Source organism: Mobula hypostoma, chromosome 27 (genome assembly GCF_963921235.1).
Source record: "Mobula hypostoma chromosome 27, sMobHyp1.1, whole genome shotgun sequence".
Lineage (NCBI taxonomy): Eukaryota > Metazoa > Chordata > Chondrichthyes > Myliobatiformes > Myliobatidae > Mobula > Mobula hypostoma.
Genome location: NC_086123.1, coordinates 4942315 through 4963247, shown reverse-complemented (window position 1 = coordinate 4963247; position 20933 = coordinate 4942315). Strand labels below are relative to the sequence as shown.

At 45.5% G+C, this 20933-nt stretch overlaps 1 protein-coding gene across 1 annotated transcript in view; it reads right to left on the bottom strand.

Moving 5' to 3' along the window:
* Positions 1-20639, bottom strand: part of LOC134338642 (calcium-binding protein 1-like) — a 106964-nt gene extending 86325 nt beyond the window's left edge. Inside the window, exon 1 of the mRNA XM_063034644.1 lies at positions 19929-20639. Coding sequence (XP_062890714.1) covers positions 19929-20414 — 486 coding nt within the window. The 5' untranslated portion in view covers positions 20415-20639. The remainder of the gene's footprint in view (positions 1-19928) is intronic.
* Positions 20640-20933: the final 294 nt, after the last annotated feature.

Below are 20933 nucleotides of genomic sequence, written 5' to 3'. Positions count from 1 at the left end.
TCCTTATTTAAACTGGCAGATGGATGTTGGAAATAACTACGATGCTTCACCAGTTTTAATTGTTTAATTCGTACTTCCACTCTGATGAACACTGTCCCCATATATCCAACGAACCAGTCTACTGGGATATTAATTATAATTTTTGAGAGCTTCAACCTGATTTATTGGAGTTAATCGTGCACTGAGGGAATGGTGTAAAATGGGACATTTTGGCCATGTATCACCAAGCTCTTCAGATCCTCTCTTTCAATGACAGATCATACTTTACTCGACTTACTAATGTCGTGCTATCACTCAAAATAAATTTACCCCAAATGCATTTTCATAATGGTTTCTCCCCACTAATATCAACACTGCAGTCAATGAATTGCCAGGTTAAGGTTTCATCGTGAAGCCTATAGGGTTGAGTTTGAAACCACAGCATCCCGGTTCAGACACACAAGTGCAACCACTGATATTAAGACAGAAACACTTACAATGAATGACTCAATAGAAATTAAAACTGGGAGATGTATAACGGGGTAACTGACTCACTGTTTCCCTAAAGCATAATAAACTTCAGTATTAAGTCCTGATGAAGGGTGTTGGACCAAAATGTTGACTGTTTATTCCCCTCCATGGATGCTGCCTGACCTGTTGAGTTCCTCCAGCACTATCCTTGCGAAACTGAAACTCCATTATCTGAGGTTGTGCAATAAAGATCTCTAAAAACGGACATTTCCTACCATTAAGGCTGTAAGATGTTTCGGCCTTTCTGAAATTGTAAATATTTATTCCGCCCCTTTTGTGTTTCAGACGTTCCTTGGCATGTTGATTTTGTAATAATCGTCTCCCTGCTGGATATTCCCCAGAATTTCTCACTGTTTTCTTACCAAATATGCACACATCCATATCAAAGGTGCCTGTGGAGAGTCCGTGATAATGACCACACCAAAATTAAAATAGACTCGTACTCTGCAATGCTGGCGCCACCCCATATATATCACACATTCCATAATCAAACATGAGTGTCAACTTTTTCGGATTTCAGTGAGATACCATAAAAATATTTGTGCTTTATCACGACAATGCTGATGTGCTAATTCAAGCATTAATTTTAGCAGTTAACAATTTCCAACACCGCTCAGTGACTGTGCAGCCAAAATAACTTCACAAGTTATTTGTGCTCACGGACACATACTTTACAAACCTGCTTCTGGAAGGACTACCTGGTCTCACAAAGATACGCGCATATACTTTGTTTTTGAAATACTGCACATCAACAAATGGGCAAGATGTGACAAATGCCAGTCATCAAGGTACCCTGACCCGATATAGAAACAGCTTCTTCCCCTCTGCCATCAGATTTCCAAACAGTCCAGGAATGCATGAACACTTCCTCATTATTCCTTTTGTTTTTGCACTATTTATTTTGTAATTCATAGTAATTTTATATCTTTGCACTGTACGGATGCCATAAAATAACAAATTTCACAGCATACAAGACAGTAATAATAAACTTCATTCTGATTCTACCTGTACATATGAAGGAGCAAAGTTGGACAGAATGGAATGTCATTGCATGGTTTGGATTCACCGAACAGTGAAAGACTCAACTTCACCCCTTACCTGAATTAGGATGATGCAGCGCCACCCTAGTCTAATTCCAAATGCTCTCCTTTTAACATTATTTTTGTGATCCTGGGCATTGCTAGAAAGTCCAGCATTTATTGCTATCCCTCACTGTCACAGAGCACTGGAGTCACAGAACATGGAAGCAAGGCTTTCAGCTCAAGTTGTCCATAGCAACCAAGATGCCAAATTTAGCTAGTTCTATTTGCCTGTGTTTGGCTCTGATCTCTCTAAGCCTTTATTTATAAGCCATGTACTTATCCAAACATCTTTTTAATTTGATTATTGTACTTGCCTCAGCTTCTTTTTCTAGCAGCACCATCCAGAAATTGCCCCTCAGGTCCCTTTCAAATCTTTGCCCTCTCACCTTTCACCTATGACCTCTAATTGGCTGTAAGACACAGTTGTTTTTCTATATTATTATTGTTTAATATCACCTGATTCTGATTCTGAATTTTGATTTTTTTTTTGATGGGCATCATTGTTCAGCTGTTCTTTTCTCCAAATTTAAGATTGTTACCTGAATTTAAATTCTACTGCTGCCACATTTTTGCTCCAGGCTTCTGAACTATCAGTCCAGTAACTTAACCGCTGCCTCCCCATGCATGGCACAGAAAGGGAGCTGATTCAGTTACTTTGGAGTGATGTTACTCCATCGAGGCACCAGCCTACCATCTTGACCGAATACAGTGTTTTATACCAAATGGATCATGCAGATTTTTCACTGCATAAATCAGAGTAAATGAAAACCAATTAACAAGATAACCCCAACACTACAAGCTCCTGAAATGCACATGAACCTGCGATGATTGTCACCACATTTGCTCGTCCCACTTTAGGAAGCAGGTCAGCATAGCAGTAGGGTAAAGCAGGAACAAAACAGCTCTTTATAGGATCAATTAGAGAAAGCTTAGAAAAGAACAGAAGCAGGTCATTATGTAAACGTCACTTAATAAATTTGGAGCGTTTAATTTCTCCTTAGCGTGGGATGATGTAATGTGATGTTGAGTGCCAGCCAAGTGAAATGCTATTCCTAGGATCCTTGAGATTTACCTAATCACTGCCAAGACTTCCTTTTTCTTTACTGGTTCACAGCACTGAAATAAACTAAGGCAGCAAGTTCGTTATGGGTAGTGGTCCTCTTGGCTTGTAACAGGTTCTCCCATGTTCTCATCAAACTACTTCCTCAACTGTGACTGTACCATTGGCCCCCTCATTCTGCACAATGAGGATTTTACAGGCAGTGCCTTCTAGAATTCGAGAACAACCCTGCCTGAACCATGCAATGCCAAACTATTAATTCTGAATGCATCTGATACCGTTATTTGGGCTTTCATGTCAGTCAACCTTCCCAATTGCAGGAAGCTGCTCTGGTCTCCAAGCAGTCAACTGTCAAAATGACTAGTCCCTTCCAAGAATGTATTAATGATTATTAATTTCACATTGGTGACGATATCTTGGCTGAATTAGAAGGTAAATGAGTATTAACTCCCAATATGATGTTTATTATGGTCATGTATTGCTAACAGGTAAGTCAAATGAAGTTTACAAAATAAACTTCCATTAATGGCAAAACAGCACATGATCTTGTAAAATTATTTTGTTTTCTTCAAAACAGCCTTGCTTTACATAGGGTGTCCGTAGAAGTACAGTAATATTAACAAGGTCCTTATAACTGCTTATCTCTTTCCAGATGCTGCTTGACTTGCAGAGTAACTCCAGCATTTTTTGGTTTTATTGTAGAGTATTGGCATCTGCAACACCATATATTTGAATAATCCATAACTATATTGTTCAGCATTTGAGATGGTTCCAAGAGGTTTTAATAAGCATTAGTGAGAAATGTAATCTTTTGATTTTACAAAAAGAACTGCATTCTAACTTTCCATTAGCAGATAGGTTTAACTTTACTTTTCCTCATACTCTTGTGACTAAAATAAGCCAAGCAGATCCAACCTTTGGCCATTTTCACCAGCGACCAACAGTCTCCACTCTCTTCCCAAGGGAAGAGGTTAGATTAGATTATGAAGACACTCATTCCTCGTTTATGGTCATTTAGAAATGCATGCATGCATTAAGAAATGATACTATGTTCCTCCGGAGTGATATCACAAAAAAAAACAAGACAAACCAAAGACTAACACTGACAAAAACCACATAATTATAACATATAGTTGCAGCAGTGCAAAGCAATACCGTAATTTGATAAACAGCAGACCATGGGAACGGTAAAAAAAAGTCTCAAAGTTCCGATCGACTCCTGATAGTCCCCGATAGCAGGCGGCAGAAGGGAAAAACTCTGTCTGCCATAAACCTCCAGGCACCAACAACCGTTGATGCATCGGACATCCCCAACCACAGCTGACTCTGAGTCGGTCCGAAAACTTTGAGCCTCCGACCAGCCCTTCGACACCAAGCACCGAGCACCATCTCTGCCGAGCACTTCGACCCTGTCCCGGCCGCCGAGCAACAAGCAAAACCGAGGACTTGGGGCCTTCCCCTCCGGAGATTCCGGATCACACAGTAACAGCGGCAGCAAAAAAGGCATTTCAGAAGTTCCTCCAGATGTTCTTCCGTTCTCTCACGTCTGTCTTCATCAAATCAGAATTGTGCACAGCACCCTACTTGACAGATTACAGATATAATTCACCGGAGTGACCGCGCACGCTGCGTCGCGCCACCATCTTCTTCTCCTCCTCTTAATTGAGGTGTTACTCTTTGCTTGGCAAATCTCCCTGGTGACCTGATGAAGAAAGGACCATTTTGTGTGGCCCACCAGTATACAGATTCACAAAGTCATACAGCGCAAAAACTGTTCCTTCACAAGATCACACCAGTATTAATCATCTATTTATCCCTACATTTCAATCAACTCTCCTCAGATTCTACCATTTACCCACACACTAGGGCAGGTTGGTTGGCATCTGTCCGTCTTGAAGGACAATGGGTGATGATGATCATCATTATCACAAGCCTGGGCAGAAGGTATGGAGATCCTGAGATGCCCAGTCAAGATCCCCCTCTCTGCCTCACCAGTGTAGTCCAAAAGAGCAGGTCACTGTAACTAATTAACCTTTCAAATGAGATCCTGCCTACTCCTTGTGGACAGCACAAAGATCTACATCGAATCCAGGTCTCTGAAGGCGTGAGGTAGGAGGTCTACCTACTGTGCTGCCTCACCATCACCACGAGTTTGCACTGTACCAGGGGGGAAAAAAAGCCTTATTTTCCAACCTTTGACTGCCTGGGTAGAAGGGAGGGAGTCTGATTTTTCTGTATTGACAAGTGTGTGACAGACAGGGATATGGAAATAAGGCAGTGTGTGCTGTAAGGACTGTTCCCCAGATGTAGCAACAAAAATAGCCCACAAACAACAAACAGCAGACAGGAAACAAGTCAGTGAATTAAAGTTTTGATCACATATTTATTTTGATGTAAACATAGTCTATTTGGCCCATCAATATTTCTTCTTTCAGTTAGTCCTGACGAAGGGCCTCGGCCTGAAACGTCTTCCTAGAGATGCTGCCTGGCCTGCTGCGTTCACCAGCAACTTTGATGTGCGTTGCCTGAATTTCCAGCATCTGCAGAATTCCTCGTGTTTGCGAAGTCCAATCCCTCCTCACTTTATCCCCCTGAGGCACTGCAGTTTTTCCTCGGGCTTGCCCGCCATCATTTTGCTGCCCATCTATATTAGTAAACCCATCAGAACATTTTGGAGATATGACAGGAAACAGAAACACCAGGGTGGTAACTCAATCACAGAGAAAATCTAAAAAACTCAGCAAAGGCAGTACCAGAGGTCAGAAAACAACGGTGTCACTGGAAGTAAGAGACAACGGGATTAAATGTTGCACTACACTGCCACTCTAATCTTTCTCCAACATCAGAAATCGGAGTTTTAGCCTAACCAACAGGACTTGTGCTTTAGTGTCTAGTCATCCTTTCGCATTGTGGGGTTCAAATATACAACCTCCAGATTTAGAAGCAAGAATGGTCTCAGGTCAAGTGAAAATAGTCCGATAATTGCAAACCAGAATGAGGCAAATAAACAAAATTTATACACGGTTGTCTTGGAAAACAGGAATCAGTCAGGGTCTCAGTCATTCGTTGAATGAAAGGTTATTGTGAGCCCTAATTCATGACACAGTCCCTCCCCAGGTGAGAGTATTCTTGTGAACTATTTGCAACCCAGACAGTTCCCCAGTAATAAATGCTGCCAGGAACCTTGTTCCTACGTGGGCCTGCAGCAGCCAGCAAATCTATCACAATACCTATTTGTGTGGACTGATAGTGTGTCCTCAGGTGCTGATAGGCTGGGGATCGATTGTACTATGAAAAACTCAAAGCACAGGCATACAACTAGTGAGGGTGTCTGCAACTTGACAGCGGGAACAGTACTATTTATTGTTTTTATTTGCCCAGTGGGCACGTGGCCAAGTGGTTAAGGCATTGGACTAGCGACCTGAAGGTTGTGAGTTCGAGCCCCAGCCGAGAGAACGTGTTGTGTCCTTGAGCAAGGCACTTCATTACACATTGCTCTGTGACGACACTGGTGCCAAGCTGTATGGGTCCTAATGCCCTTCCCTTGGACAACACTGGTGTCGTGGAGAGGGGAGACTTGCAGCATGGGCAACTGCTGTTCTTCCATACAACCTTGCCCAGACCTGCACCCTGGAGAGTGAAGACTTTCCAGGCGCAGATCCATGGTCTCGCAAGACTAATGGATGCCTTTTATTTTCCCCATTTGCCTTTTGCACATTGGTTATTTGCCAATGTTTGTGTGTAGATTTTCATAAATTCTATTGTATTTCTTTATTTTCCTGTAAATGCCTGCAAGAAAATGAAACCCGATGGGTGACACTTGCACACTTTGATAATAGATTTACTTTAACTCTGAGACAGGCAGTGGCTACGAAAAGCCCTCATCCCACGATGGTAGGCAATTCTTTACACTCAAGCACAGAAAATGTGAGAATTTTTCCTTCTTCGGAACTAGCTGCTGTCCTTCAGTGGTCCTGATGTAAACAACACAACATCCAATTATCTTTACTTGCCCTTTCCACACAAGTCTAAATCACACTCCAACCCACTTCTTTTCCGAGGTCTTGAGCAAAATAATTTTGTCACCGTCAGCAGGAGATTCCTTCGTTTCACAGGTCCCCTGTGCTGTGAGAGAAACAGCCATTTCACTGCTGAAGGCTGTTCATTTTAATTCTCACATTCTCCTTAACATTCACAAGTGAAGTTAGATAACTGATTACATCCCTTCCCCCTCAAAATATATTTTATTCATAATATATACAGGATACAGTGAGGATGTGCCGTTGTCTGCATTCATTGACCCATCAATTCAATGCATTCTCTTACAATGTGTCCTCCTGAAATAATCCATTTGTGAAGTGCTTGTGAGGCTGTTACACAGGGCCCAGACCCCCAGTGCTCAGCGACCTTCCCCACAGAGCCTCTGCAGTGGCTGCACCAAGTTTCACTGAGCTCCTCGGTAGGAGCACCTCGCAACGTGGTGGTAGGCAGCATTGACTTCCACACGTCTCTTTCCACTGGAAGACCAACAGGTCCTTGTCGTTATGCCAACATCTGGTTGAGTGGGTCCACAACTACCTCTCACTCACCGAAGAGCTGATGTTTGACCGAAGGAGGAAGAAACAGGAGGTCCATGAACCTGTCCTCTTTGGAGGGTCAGAGGCGGATAGGGCCAGTAACTTTAAATTCCTTGGCGTTATCACATCCAAGGGTCTGTCCTGGGCCCAACACACAAGTGTCATTACAAAGAAGGCACAGCAGCGCCTCTACTTTCTTAGAAGTTTGTACAGATTTGGCATGTCATCTAAAACTTTGACAAACTTCTGCAGGTATACATTGGAGAGTATCCTGAATGGTTACGTAACAGCCTGGTATGGAAACTAATGCCCTAGAACAGAAAAGCCTACAAAAAGTGACGGATTCAGCCCAGTCCATCACAGGAAAAACCCTTCCTACCATTGAGTACATCTACAATGAATGTTGCACAAGAAGGCAGCACCCAGGCCACGCTCTCTTGAGGTACTGGAGCCTTAGGTCCCACAGCACCAGGTTATTACCCCTCAGCCATCAAGCTCCTGAAACACCTTGAACCTGAATTGATTCCACAACCTATGGATTCGCTTTCAAGGTCTCTACAACTCATTTTCTCATTATTATATATTTGCTTATTTATTTTCTGTCTGCACAGTTTGTCTTCTTTCGCACACTGGTTGCTTCTAAGTCTTTGCTTGTGTGCAGTTTTTCATTGACCCTATTGTATTTCTTTGTTCTACTGTGAAAGCCTGCAAGAAAATGAATCTCAGGGTAGTATATGGTGACATATACAAAGTTTGATAATAAGACTACTTTGACTTTGAAGTTCCGGGCAGACCAATGCTGGTCTTTCACTGAGTTGATGATTTTCGAGCAGCAGTTAGCATTTGTCTCAGTAAATGTCCACAGGAGCAGCCTACAACAAAGAGCACAGTCCACATTTCAGCAAGGGTCACAACAAATCCTTCCCAGATGTTGGTCCCTGGTGTCGTCAGCTTCACTGCAGACATCAAGGGCTGTGTGTGCTTGGAGCGAGACTCTGACAGTGTGGGAAGGATCTGATGGGGAGGACCCTCTGGCTACCCAGCCAAGCCAGGTCGAGGTGTTGGCAAGGAGGCATCCTACCAGATCACTTCGTCATTCTGCTTGAGAAACCAGTTCACAGGATGCATCGTCTCCTTCTCCTACAGGGTCTTCGGGACATTTGTGATCAAAGGTATCGCCCTGCCCGAACTTTCCTATGATGCAGCAGGAGCGACACAGGCACAGAATAAATAGTTCATTGAGTTTTAATAAGAACTGTCCAGATCAAAGGAAATAATGAACAGTATGCCAACAGGGCTACTAACTAACTAAGAACTTGTGGCGTCATTGCGACTAGAAAGCAGTAATCTAGAACTAAGTTAATAACTGCTCCCTTAAAGCGTCTCTCTAAATCGCTGATCTTCCTTCCTGGAAGGCAGACTACGGTAAGCAGGTAGCGTTGCCATCGCTAGGCTTCAATCAAGACTTGACAAGGCTGAAACAAAAGTAAGAGAGTTAAATACGATTACAAAGATTGGCTGGAGTGTGCGTGATTGCAGAGTCTTCTTTCAGCTGCCCTCCTGGGAGGGCGGCCACACTCCGTGGCACTTGAGACAATGGCCCGAATGTCATCAGCGGCAATGCTGGAGACAGCCAGCCATTTGTTCTGTAGGGGACTGCTGCGCACGTTGATTCGCCAGAGCGGAAGATTTCCATGTTTTGCATCTGCCATGAGAAGTTGCCTGTCCGCAGCAGAAGACTCGGGCCTGAGCTGTGATGATCACCGTCCCACCTCCTTGTCGTGCGTGACACCACCGTTGGGACTACAGTCAAAAGATGACGAACTGCATTCCTGCTAAAACAACACATCGGCCTTGATTTTGGTGAGGTTCCCAACGTGGGAAATACGTCACACAGTGCTTTTCACACTATGAATACTGATTGATGCAATTCTACACCCTCAGCTTTGCAGGTTTAAGGTAAAAAGTCACTTTACGGCAGTCAGTTTCTCTGTGCCACTATGCCCAAGGCTTGAGTGAACTGTGGTACCTCCGAGCTCAGGAAAGGATTGATCACCACTCGGGAGGATGGCGGGGGGTGGGGATGGCGGGTGGGGGTTGTTCTCCTGCGGTGAAGCTGGCGGCACTGCCGAGGAGAGGGCAGCAGCACTTCCTCCTGGTGGTGGGCAGCATTATGGAGTTGTGCGGGAGGAGTCGCCCTGCTCCTGTACGTGGCTAAGATCCGGGAGGTGGTGATAGATTTCGGGAGGAAGAGGACTGCGACGGGTCCTGTGTACATTCTGCGGGAAGAGGTTGCGGAGTCAGGTTAGTTCAGTGCTGAGATGGGTTGGCACTCATGGATCATTCTTCACCCTCGGCCTTGATGCCTTCATCTTTTTTTAATTTGGCTCGGCACTTAAATCGACCAAACTTCAGTTCATTATCCGCTCTCGGGCCTGGGCCACGACGTTCAAACCGGCCCCAGGTCCGCTCCAGCAATGGTCGCCACAGATGTACCTGCAGTCCCGAGAGTCCTGTTCGCCAAGTCCTTTAGGATACCGCGCAAACGGCAGGCCGTAAGCACGCCTCCCGACAGAAACTTACAGGCTCCGGTTTGCAGTGACTATAGTCGTGAAAAAGTATATTAATTGGAATTGTTAATGGTTTTGTAAGCTGCCTGCAAAGCGTCGTCGTTTCTCGCCAGTGCCACCTCCGTCCTCACGTCCCCTTGGGCTTAGTAAAGTCCTGGGAGATCTACCTTTTTTGGATTGTGGTTCCTCCCCTGCCAGGTAACCTGATTACATTTTGGAACACAGAGTTACAGTACATGGGGTTCCTTACAGGACCTCCCATTTGCCATGGTGGTCTTTTCCTACTTTACCTCAGACTGACTTTAACAGCTCTGCCTGTCTCCTTCCTGGGCTGGCAGCTCTTCAGGTTTCTTAGCCTCGCTGTGAAGAATTGGCACCTTAATCCTGTCTGTTCTCGCATCATTGGCTAATCTGCGCAATTTCTTGGTCTGACTTGGCGCCTGGTCACCTGAGCCGACCCCGAGAGGACCTGGTTATATGTGTTTGGACAGAAAAAAATTATGCCCGGCAGCTCGTATCAGAATGGCTCTTCACAAATAAATGTACTATCTGTCGTTACTGCGGGATATGACGGTGCAAACATCTAACAGAGTGCAGGTAACACACGAAGCTCAGAATCTGGTTTAACAGCAGGTACCTTGCTCCCCAACCCAAGACCAATATGTTCTAGCTATACATGTCGAGTAAGTTCTGGGACTCATACTGACTTTGCTTGGGTCCAATTTTTTTTTCTGAGCAGAGTTAAAATCGTCCTGTTAGCTCCAATCTGTTGTATCTCCTCATGAATTGATAGGGCTTGGTATGAGCTAGATAGGACCCCGAGTACAATTTGTGGGAGCACGGGGGGAGGGTGGTGGGTGGGAGCCTAGTAGTGAAGAATTCCCACATTTTGGGGCGGCGCAGTATTATAGCGGTTAGTTTAACTCTATGACAACGCCAGCAAACTCGGTTCAATTCCTGCCACTGCCTGTATGAAGACTGTAACTTCGCCCGGCAACCAGGTGGGTTTCCTCCATGTCCCACATTCGAAAGACGTACGGGTTAGTGGGTTAATTGGTCACATGGACAGCGCAGGCTTGTTTGGCCAGAGGGGCCTGTTACCGTGATGTATCCCTGACTAAGTAATAAATAACGAATGCTTTCTGATTAGAATGACAATACGCAACCGCCATAGCCTCAAACTCAGTAACTTGAAGAGCCGGGTGCTGAGCTCTTTTGGCTTCATGGGAGATCTCCAGACATTGCCCTTTTTATCTGGGCCCGCCCCGACAACGTATCCCCTCCCTCACACCCGTCTCCCCTCGAAGCACCTCTTTGGGGGTTGTGGATCGTCTCCTTGGCTTCCAGGACCAGAGATGCAGCTGCAAAAGTTGCTGCCTCGCAGGTCCAGGGGTTCCAGTTCCATCTGACCCCCAGAGCTGCCCGCAGGGAGTTTGCACCTTTGACCTGTGACCATATGGATTTACCCCAGGTGTTCCTGATGGAGGGGCTCAGCCCGAGATGTGGAACGTTCATTCCCCTCCATAGATGCTGCCTGATCTGCTGGGTTCCTCTGGTACTTAGTGTGAGTGGTTCTGGGTTTGCCCCACTTTCCTCCCACATTATAACTTTTTGCGGTAAGTGAGAGAATCTGGAAAGGGGATGTTGGCAGAAAGAGGAGAGAATAAAACTGAAGAGTGTAAATGGATGCCTGATGGGTGGCGGGGTGGAGATTCACCTCTACTGAAGGAAGTGTAAGGTACTCCTTCCCTCCGCTAGCCTGCGGGTCACCCTTGGGCAAGGTGTAGCATCTGCTTAGCCAACCCGGCCCCCTCCCCACTGATCAGCATCACGTGAAGCGACGGGAGCAGGTGGTGGATGGCCGTATGAGCAGCTGGTGCACATCACAAGTCCTGGTTATGTGACCACTGACACCAGGCAGACAATCTCTGAAGAGTATTATCAATGGCTGGGGCCACCCACCTTGTAAAGACACTGCCCAGAAGGAGGCAATGGCAAACCACTTCTGTCAAAAAATTTGCCAAGAACAATCCTGGTCATGGAAAGACCGTGATCGCCCACGTCATACGACATGGTGCATAATGGCCATGACAACTATTGGGACTCGATTGACTTTACAGCTTGTGTCATGGTGTACAACTCCATAGGTATAATCAACCCAGCATCACGTTTACTGACAATGCTGAAGTATGAGAGTGTTGAGCTGTGTAAACACACATGAATCGAGCAAATCTCAGAATCGCAGTGACCTCTCAGCTAGAAGAACCAGTTTGGATTGAATGCCACTTTTTCCACTTCCCTCATCCAGCCAATCAAACACCCCCTCTCCAACTCCCATACAAAATAAAGTGCCAGTTAGAAGGGAAAACTGTCATTCCCAAGTCAGAAATATGTAGTTTCAAGTCACACTCCAGAGATCTGAGCACAATATTTATGCATAATGCTAGTGACTGCTGGGATACCATCTCCTGAATGAAATGCCAAGAAGATAAGAAATAGAAGGTGGCCACTATCCATAAGATCATAACTAATCTTTTCCATTCCCTATTCTGGATACCCTCTTACTCTTTCCCTTCTCCTCACCTGCCCCCTCCTCCTTCCCTTTCTCCCATGGTCCACTCTCCTCTCCTATCAGATTCCTCCTTCGTCAGCCCTTTCCTTCTTTAACCAATCACCTCCTAGCTTCTCACTTAATTTCCCCCCGCCCAACTCACTCACCTTCCCCCTCACCTGGATTCACCTATCATCTTCCAGCTTCTACTCCTTCACCTCCACTTTCTTATTCTGGCAGCTTCCCCCTTCCTTACGAGTCCTCAGGAAGGGTCTCAGCCAGAAACATTGACTGTGTGTTCCCCTCCATAGATGCTGCCTGACCTGTTGAGTTTCTCCAGCATGTTGCTTTGGATTTAGATAGATAGATAGATATACTTTATTAATCCCGAGGGAAATTTGGTTTCGTTACAGCCGCACCAACCAAGAATAGAGCATAAATATAGCAATACAAAAACCACAAACAATCAAACAACAAAATGCAAACTATGCCAGATGGAAAATAAGTCCAGGACCAGTCTATTGGCTCAGGGTGTCTGACCCTCCACGGGAGGAGCTGCACGTTCGATGGCCACAGGCAGGAACGACCTCCCGTGCCGCTAAGTGTTGTATTTCGGTGGAATGTGGCCGAAGTCCAACAGTAAAAAGTTCAATATCCAGTCTACAGCGCCTGCAGAATCTCTTGTGGTGTTTTCACTCAGTGCCTCTTCCTCACATAACCCCATATCCCCTGATTACCTCAATATCCAAAAATCAGTGTCCTGAATAATCCTACCGCCCTCTTAGGCAGTGAATCCCAAAGACCTTTACGTGAAAGAGTTTCTACACATATTTGTCCTGATTGGTTAACCCTTTATTTTCAAACACCTTCCATGGTTCCAGATACCTAGCTGGGTGAAGCATTACCCCAACATCTACCCAGTCACACTCTGGAGAAGCAAAACTCTGGTTTTAAACTTCCGCTGCCTTGTGGCTATACCCACCCGTGGGAAAGCCGTCGGGAGTAAACCCTGAGGAAGAAATCTGGAGCCATGGTCCCAAAGGCAGTTTGATGTCGTTTACAGCTTCACTCTGGCAGCATCTGTGATGACACTGGTGTCAAGCTGTATCGGTGCTTGCCCTTCCCTTGGACTACATCAGTGATGTGGAGAGGGGGACCCACTGCATGGGCAACAGCCAGTTCTTCAAATCTTCCCACACACAGTCCACCAGAGGCTCAAACTGTCATGGTCCGGATCAGGGTCTCTTTAAACTTACTTTGTTTATGTTACGATCCGGACTGTTGATTCCCTGTTTTCCCTTGTCCCTCGGCTTTGGTGACTGGAGGCAATTGCTCTCGACTGAACTGGTAGTTTATAGTCTCCGGCTTTCAGCCGTTCGGTGCAGGAGCGTTTGCAAAGCCACCAAGGTACAGCGTGCCAATGTCATCTGACCGGAGCAAGCCTAGTCTCCGCCCGAAGCAAGTGCCGGTAATTCGCCTTTCCTCACTGGAGCAACCTTGCCAAAGCGAGCTTGCAAAGTTTCCTCACCGAGGTGGGTCCATCAGTTAACCCGCCGGAGGGAATCAAGAACCGCTGTCTACTGTTCCTGGGCCGAGTCGAGAGCTCGCCACTACCCGGAGGCTCCAAGTCAAGTCCTGGCTCCGGGGGCGTTCAAGTACCAAGTCAAGTCCTGTCCCTCGTGGCATTCAAGTACCAAGTCAAGTCCTGGCTCTGGCAGCATTCAAGTACCAAGTCAAGTCCTGTCTCTGGCAGTCTGTGATTCCTGTCCTACCCCCCTGTCTGAATCCCTTCTCTGCCCCTCTTGCCTCTAGCCCTTGTCTGTAGCCCTCGCCTGCACTTCCATCTAGTTCTATCGCTGGAGCTAGATAGGTACTGTCTGGTGTGCTTTCGTGTTGGTCTTGTCTTGTCCTTGCCTCCGTGGGGTAAGTCTGGCCGTCTTGCCGTTGCCCCGAGGGGGGTCATGTCTTGTCTTGTCCTCGCCTCCGTGGGGTAAGTCGGGCCGTCTTGCCATTGCCCCGCGGAGGGTCATGAGTCCCGGCCCTATGTCCTGTACCCAAGGAGGAGTCCTGGCTCTCTGTTCTGTGTGTGATTCCTGTCCCTATGTCCTACACCCAAGGAGGGGTCCCGACTCTGTGTTCGGTGTATGTGTCCATGGTTCCATGTACCTGCTCTCCGAGACCGAGGCTCTGTTTTCCATGTTCCTCCTCTCCCTAGCCCATGTCATGTCCATGCCTGGTTCTGGGATCCGAGCCCGAGGCAAGACCAAGGTAGTGGGTCCTTGCCCAGTCTTTGGCTCGGAGTCCATACCTTAGCCTCTTCATGTCTCCTCTAGTTCTGGGAGCCGATTCCGAGTCCAAGCCCAGACCCCTAGTCCCAGCCTAGTCGTAATCCTGAGTCCTTGTCAGTTCGCTACTCCTGCTTCTGCTTTGCTCTCCTGGTATCGAACAATAAACTCAATTTAATAAACCTCACAAGATGTGTCTTGCGTTTGGGTCCACCCTTGCTCCCAAAGCCCCTGCCATTGTGACACAAATTCATGATCTGCTGGGATCGACGGCTGCCTACAACTATTACCCAGTCACGCTCTATAATAACTTTGTACGCCTCAATAAGATCAAGGAAGTTCATCATCCCAGGAATCAATCTGGTGAACTTCTCTCACATTCCCACCATGGTAAACCAGTCTCTCTTTAGGCAGAGAGAGTATGCAGTGCACACATTGCTGTAAATGTGTTCTCATAAGTGCCCTATAAAATGGGAGCATAATTTCTCTACTCTTGTAGACAAGACACCACGGTAGCATGGCGGTTAGTGCGACACTGTTGCAGCTTAGGGTGTCAGAGGTTAGAGTTCAATCCTGGCGTCCTCTGTAAGGACTTTCTGTATGTCCTTCCCGTGTGGGTTTTCTTCCCATAGTCCAAAGTCATTATACATGATTAGATTAGGGTTAAGTTGGGGTTGTCTGAGGTTGCTGGAAGGTGCAGATCAAAGTGCTAGAAGGGCCTATTCTGTACTGTATTTCTAAATAAATAAAATAGATCCCCTTTAGATAAAGGGCATTATTTACCTTCCCGAGGGTTTGCTGCATTTGCACATTAACTTAGAGTTTTGTTTACAAAGACACCCAGTTTCTTTTCATCAACAACATTTCTCATATCTTTCACCATTTAGTAAATACCACACCTTTCAATTTTCCCTACCAAAGCAGTTTTCCACATTATATTCCAACTTCTCATTAACATAAACTGTTTGCATCTCAGAAGTGTTAATGCATTCTGCACACAAGCCAATCTGCCACCCAGCTTTGTGTCACCAGCAAACTTGGATATATTATACTTGATCCTCTCCTACAAATCATCAATCTCAGTATAGATTTCCCTATATCATCCCACTGGTCACAATGTCCCAACAAAAAATGACTCATTCTTCTATTCAGTGCTTTCTTCCCGTTAACCAATTCACAATTAAGAATCAGAATCAGGTTTAATATCATCGGCATATGTTGTGAAATTTGTTGTTATGTGGCAGCAGTACAATGCAATAGATAATAATAACTGCAAGTTACAGTAAGTATAAATATATTTAGAAAGTTAAATTAAATAAGTAGGTCAAAAAGAGAAAAAGAAGTGGTGAGCTAGAGTTCATGGGTTCAATGTCCACACGTACAATGTCCCTAATAGTATGCAATCAAATTTTAATATGCTCCAGCATGGCACTTTATCAAAAACCTTCTGAAAACCCAAATATACCACATCCACTGGTTCCCCTACTGTGGTTCTGCATTTGCAATGTTATAATGGTGGCTGCACTTTCAAGTTACTTTGTCACTTATAAAACATCCAAGGATAGCCCAAGGTTGTGAAAGATGCTTTGGAAAATGCCAGTTTCTTTATTAAATTTAATTTCATGCCCTATCACAAGCCACATTTTTGCGATCTTTAATTTCTGTAGCCACCCTCCAACCCCATTGATAACTGAAGCGGATCTTTAGTATGGTGAGAAGAGTCCTGGTCTGACAGCTGAGATTCACATCTGGCTGAGATTGTGTGGCCTTGTACATTATAAATGCCAGGCAACCAAAATACATGCTTGTTCAGGTAAGGAGACCTGTCAGACTGTAATCAACCCAGAAGTAACTTCTCCTATAGTTGTGATAGCAGCTTAGTAGCCTTGCATTTTATAATGTTATCATTGTCCATGCATTTACAAGTTTGAATTATGCTTTCCATAACAAAAGATCTTTGGATAAAATAAGACGGAAAATATTGGCAACAACTGGAGCGGTGGATAGCTTCTGAAAAGAGAACAGAGTGACATCTCCGAACTCTCTGCAGATAAGGATCATGTCCATCTGATTCTTTGTTAATTCCAGTTCCTTGGATCTCCAGGTTCTGAGATCTGAGTGAAGAGCCACCATCCCGCGTACATTCTCTGACCCTCTGTCCACCCACCTGCTGCCAAATCATGAAGACTGCGTTTTTAAAATGAGTAATAGAATTACTCATGAGAGGGGGACATTAAAAAAAAACTTATAAAAATGGACAAACCTGCACTACACATTGGGAGTGGGTGTTGATGGGATTTTGATTTTAACAGGTATACAACGGGAATGTTCGTTCAATTAATTCTGAAACAATTCTCACCACTTTTGCTTCCCCTTAAGTAGAGCTGCTGTTGTATAGACTGCACTATCTAGAATCAGAAAGAAAGAACTAAGTGAGCCAAGAAAAGAGATGAACCAAACTGAAATTGCTGGAAGACCACCTGCTGTGCTAGAAAAGGCGTTCCTTTTGCGAAAGAGCAAGCATTTTTCTGAACTGTTTGGACATCAAAGAGCTGCATTCAAAGTGTAGCCTGTGCTGGAAGTCTTAGCAAACCTTTGTGCAGAAAGCAAGATCTCACAGACAGCAGCAAGGTAAATCAGTAATACTAAATCCATGTGTAATTATGTCACCTAAAACGGTGATACGTCATGATTTTAGTCACTGTTTAAATTGCCAGCATGTAGAATTATACAGTACCATATATAATCTTATATTTAATTATAGTGAATAATTATGACAACCCCATCCCACATCCATCTCCTGACGCCCCCGTCCCTCTCCACCGACAGGGAGCTACATAGGGAAGGAACGTGGCCGGTTTTATCTCTGGTCGGCACCACCTAACTTTTCGATGAGGGTTTTTGCATAAAAATACAACATACAATTGACACTTGGCACTGTGTGCATACCTGTGCTTGAACTGGTGCCAGGAGGATGAGGCTCACCAGGATGGCACATTTTGCCAGACCTGACTGTCTAAACGGAGAATTCTGGTTGGACAAGGTACCGAAGAATTATTCACACAATTCAAAACAGCAATGGAGGAAAAGGGATGTGTTATTGTTAAATGGAACTTAGCACCTGTTCTATAAGATTACAGGTATTAAGAATATTTAGAATAGGGAAAAGGTGTCTTAAAGAGGTATTTATGAAAAATCTGGGATTTAGGAGAAAGCAGAAGAGAGGTTCAAGATCATAAGAGGTGTTGGTGAGGAAGATACGGAGAAGAGAGCACTGAATTAAAAACCAAACATAATTTTTCATAAACATTTGCGATGATCTCGAAGTGCTGCATGAATTCATATCAGAAGCCCCTACATATAGAAACTGGCATTGGTACAACAACTTCTTTCTATGCAGGAACGTTCCAGAATGCTACTAACGAGATGGCTTAACATTAATATAATCTCTAGAGCAAGTAGAGATTCTGAAGACTCTGAATAACCTTGGGCTCAGACTGAATAAGGCTCTGGAACCAAAAGACTTAGGAGCAGAATCACCTGATTTGGCCCATTGCCTCCGCTCCAAATGGTGTTCAGTATTAGGATCAAGTGTAAGCTTTTCCCATATGGCTGTGATAAACTTGGCTCTACCACTACTTTACTGTGGGCTATACATCTCATTTAAACAGATATTGTCCCCATGTTAGGAATTTGGGAGACCCTTACTTAAAGGGTCCCTACAAAGTGAACCTGTAACTCCTATACCAAAGCAGACAGAAAGAGCTTCATTTGCAGTTTACAAGTGAAACCCTTCCCTTGTATTAGGATTAAGGAGCACAGACCCAAGAATCTCTCTTCATGAGGTCTGAAGGGTGCCTGGCGCCTGCTTGCTGAGTGTGTCAGCAGGAGCTGCCCTGCGCTTTCTCCAAGCCTGACTGCTATAAGTGATGCACTAAGGGTTTATTGCAAAAAGGCAACTGCTTGCCAGGCTGACGAGATCCTGGGTTCTACTAATTAACTGATTTAGCCACGACTATATTACCTGGAATACAGATACAGCGTTAACGAAAACTCGCTAAGCTCAATTAGCTATTTATTCTCCTTCAACAATACGACTCCATGCAGTGGCCTAACAATTAAAACTGCATCTCCGTTTTACGCTAAGGACACCATCACAACCTTAGGTGTAGAGGAAAGGCGCCCGTCAGTGGAGTTAGACGGGAATATTGAAGCTACATATCTCCTGATTAATTATATGATGGGAAGTTCCGTGTGGCCTGGTGTGATGCTTCATGCAGCGGAACAGCCCTTGACCCCCTGAATTACCGAGCTCGGCGAATGGTGATTGCTAGATTCCTTGCCCCATACCCAATCACTGTCAGTGCAAGTGGCCACGAACAAGACGTCCCGGCTCTCCACACCCGAAGCCAGTGCGTCTTTAATTGATTCGTTGCAACAAGCACAATACGACAGATAATGTGGTCAACAACAACAACCCGGTCATGCCGCCAACAACGTGTTTAAACAGCAGATCCTAAAAACTTGCAGCGAGGCCGCAGTGCCACGCAGAATGTAAGGACAGAGGCCCGAGAACCAGCGGACGCGAACGCGCAGAAAACCCAAACTTTCCGACCAAGTTCCCAGGCCTTACAATGTTAACTGATTCCTTTAAACAGATGCTACCTGAGGTCAGATTTGATGCCACTCAAGAAACGCCGAGAACAGCGCTGGTGGATAAGTTCAGAGTTACTGTAAAAGTTTGAATTGGCCCGGCCAACATTTCACGAAGCCACTTCTAACCTCGCCTCGTGTCAGATGGGCACTGAGGTACCGCCAAGAGCTCGGTATTACTCTGATAACTTATTGACAGGCAGATTAAATCGTCCCGCACCAGGAAACAATGCAGTGAAATGGTTGGGACAGATGCACACTTGGGCAAACGGGACACCGAGTTAAACAGACCCAATAAATTCACTAATTGGTAAACTGGTATCTTACAGAGCGCGGCGCGGGGAACAAAGTGGTTTCGAGAGAAGTTCTCAGCGCACCTGTGTAAGAGCGGTTTGGACCGGAGAACCATCTCCCGCCCCGTGAGAGGCAGGAAAATCAACAGGAAAATCTGTCATCTGTCGAATCAATGTTTGTGACCCGTCCCATAGCCCTCTGATAAATGGGTACATCTCTCCGCAAAATGCGTGACAACAAACAGATCCCCTGGGCAAATGTATACCACTCTGCATTTTAAAATCAGATCATTTGACAGACTTTTTAATCTGCAGCAGAAGCTGGGGGGGGGGAATAATTCATTTACCTGACCGAACACCGAGTCCAACATGGGGCTCAGACCGGGGTCGACATCCACCGACTGGAAGCTGGCCTTGCTGGATTTGGACGAGGAGGGCGACGCCGAGCCGCTGAGGAGCGAGCACTCGCTGCCGCTTCTCTCCAACGCGCCTTTCCTGCACCGAGCCACTTTGCTTCCCGGTGCCCGCTTCCTGCGCTCGCCCGCTTGCCCCTGCCCTTCCCCCCGCTCCCCTCTGCCGCCGGCTGCCTGCGGCTTGCCGCCCGTGCCTCGCTTCCGGGACGCCTTCGCGTCCGCTGCCGCCGCGGTGCCACCTGCCCTGGCCGAACCTCCCGCCGGCGGCAGCTCCTCGGCCGCGTCGCTCCACTGACCGCGTTCAGCATCCGAGTCCCTGCCTCGCCTGCGGGGCGCATTTCCCACGTGAAAGTCTCCTCTCGTCGCTCCGCATTTCAGCAGGGAAGTCTTCGAGTCGCTTTTCGTTATAGAAGAACTCATTTCCTATGTTATCTCTTAATATTGTAATTGCTATTATTATTTTACATCACCGAGCTTTCTGGGACATGCAAGTCCTCTATACACATTGTACAGTATAGGAGAAGGCAGCGGTAGGTCTGTCCTTTAAAAAAATCTGCTTGCATCCTGAACACCCATGTGACACGAACACAATCCCTCAGAGGGGGGATTGTGAACCGAGTTAATCAGTACTCTCCATGGCCCAGTTACATTATGTTTGACTGACAACAGGAATTTGAAACAAATCAGACTCAGGCACTTATGTAAAGGTTGGATTTTTTGGCTTCAGGTACAAAAGCAGATTAAAGTCGCAGTCGAAATATAAATAGATTAGAGTCTGGATGAAATACTGCCGGAAATTCATCATTCCAAGTTTGATGAAAGACTTCTCTCTGACTTGCTACCTTAAAAGATTTGAACGGCTGGTTTAATTTGAATTTTGCGACATAAATGACACTTTAAATTGCCCTTAACATTTTTTGTCAAATCGTTTAAATTACG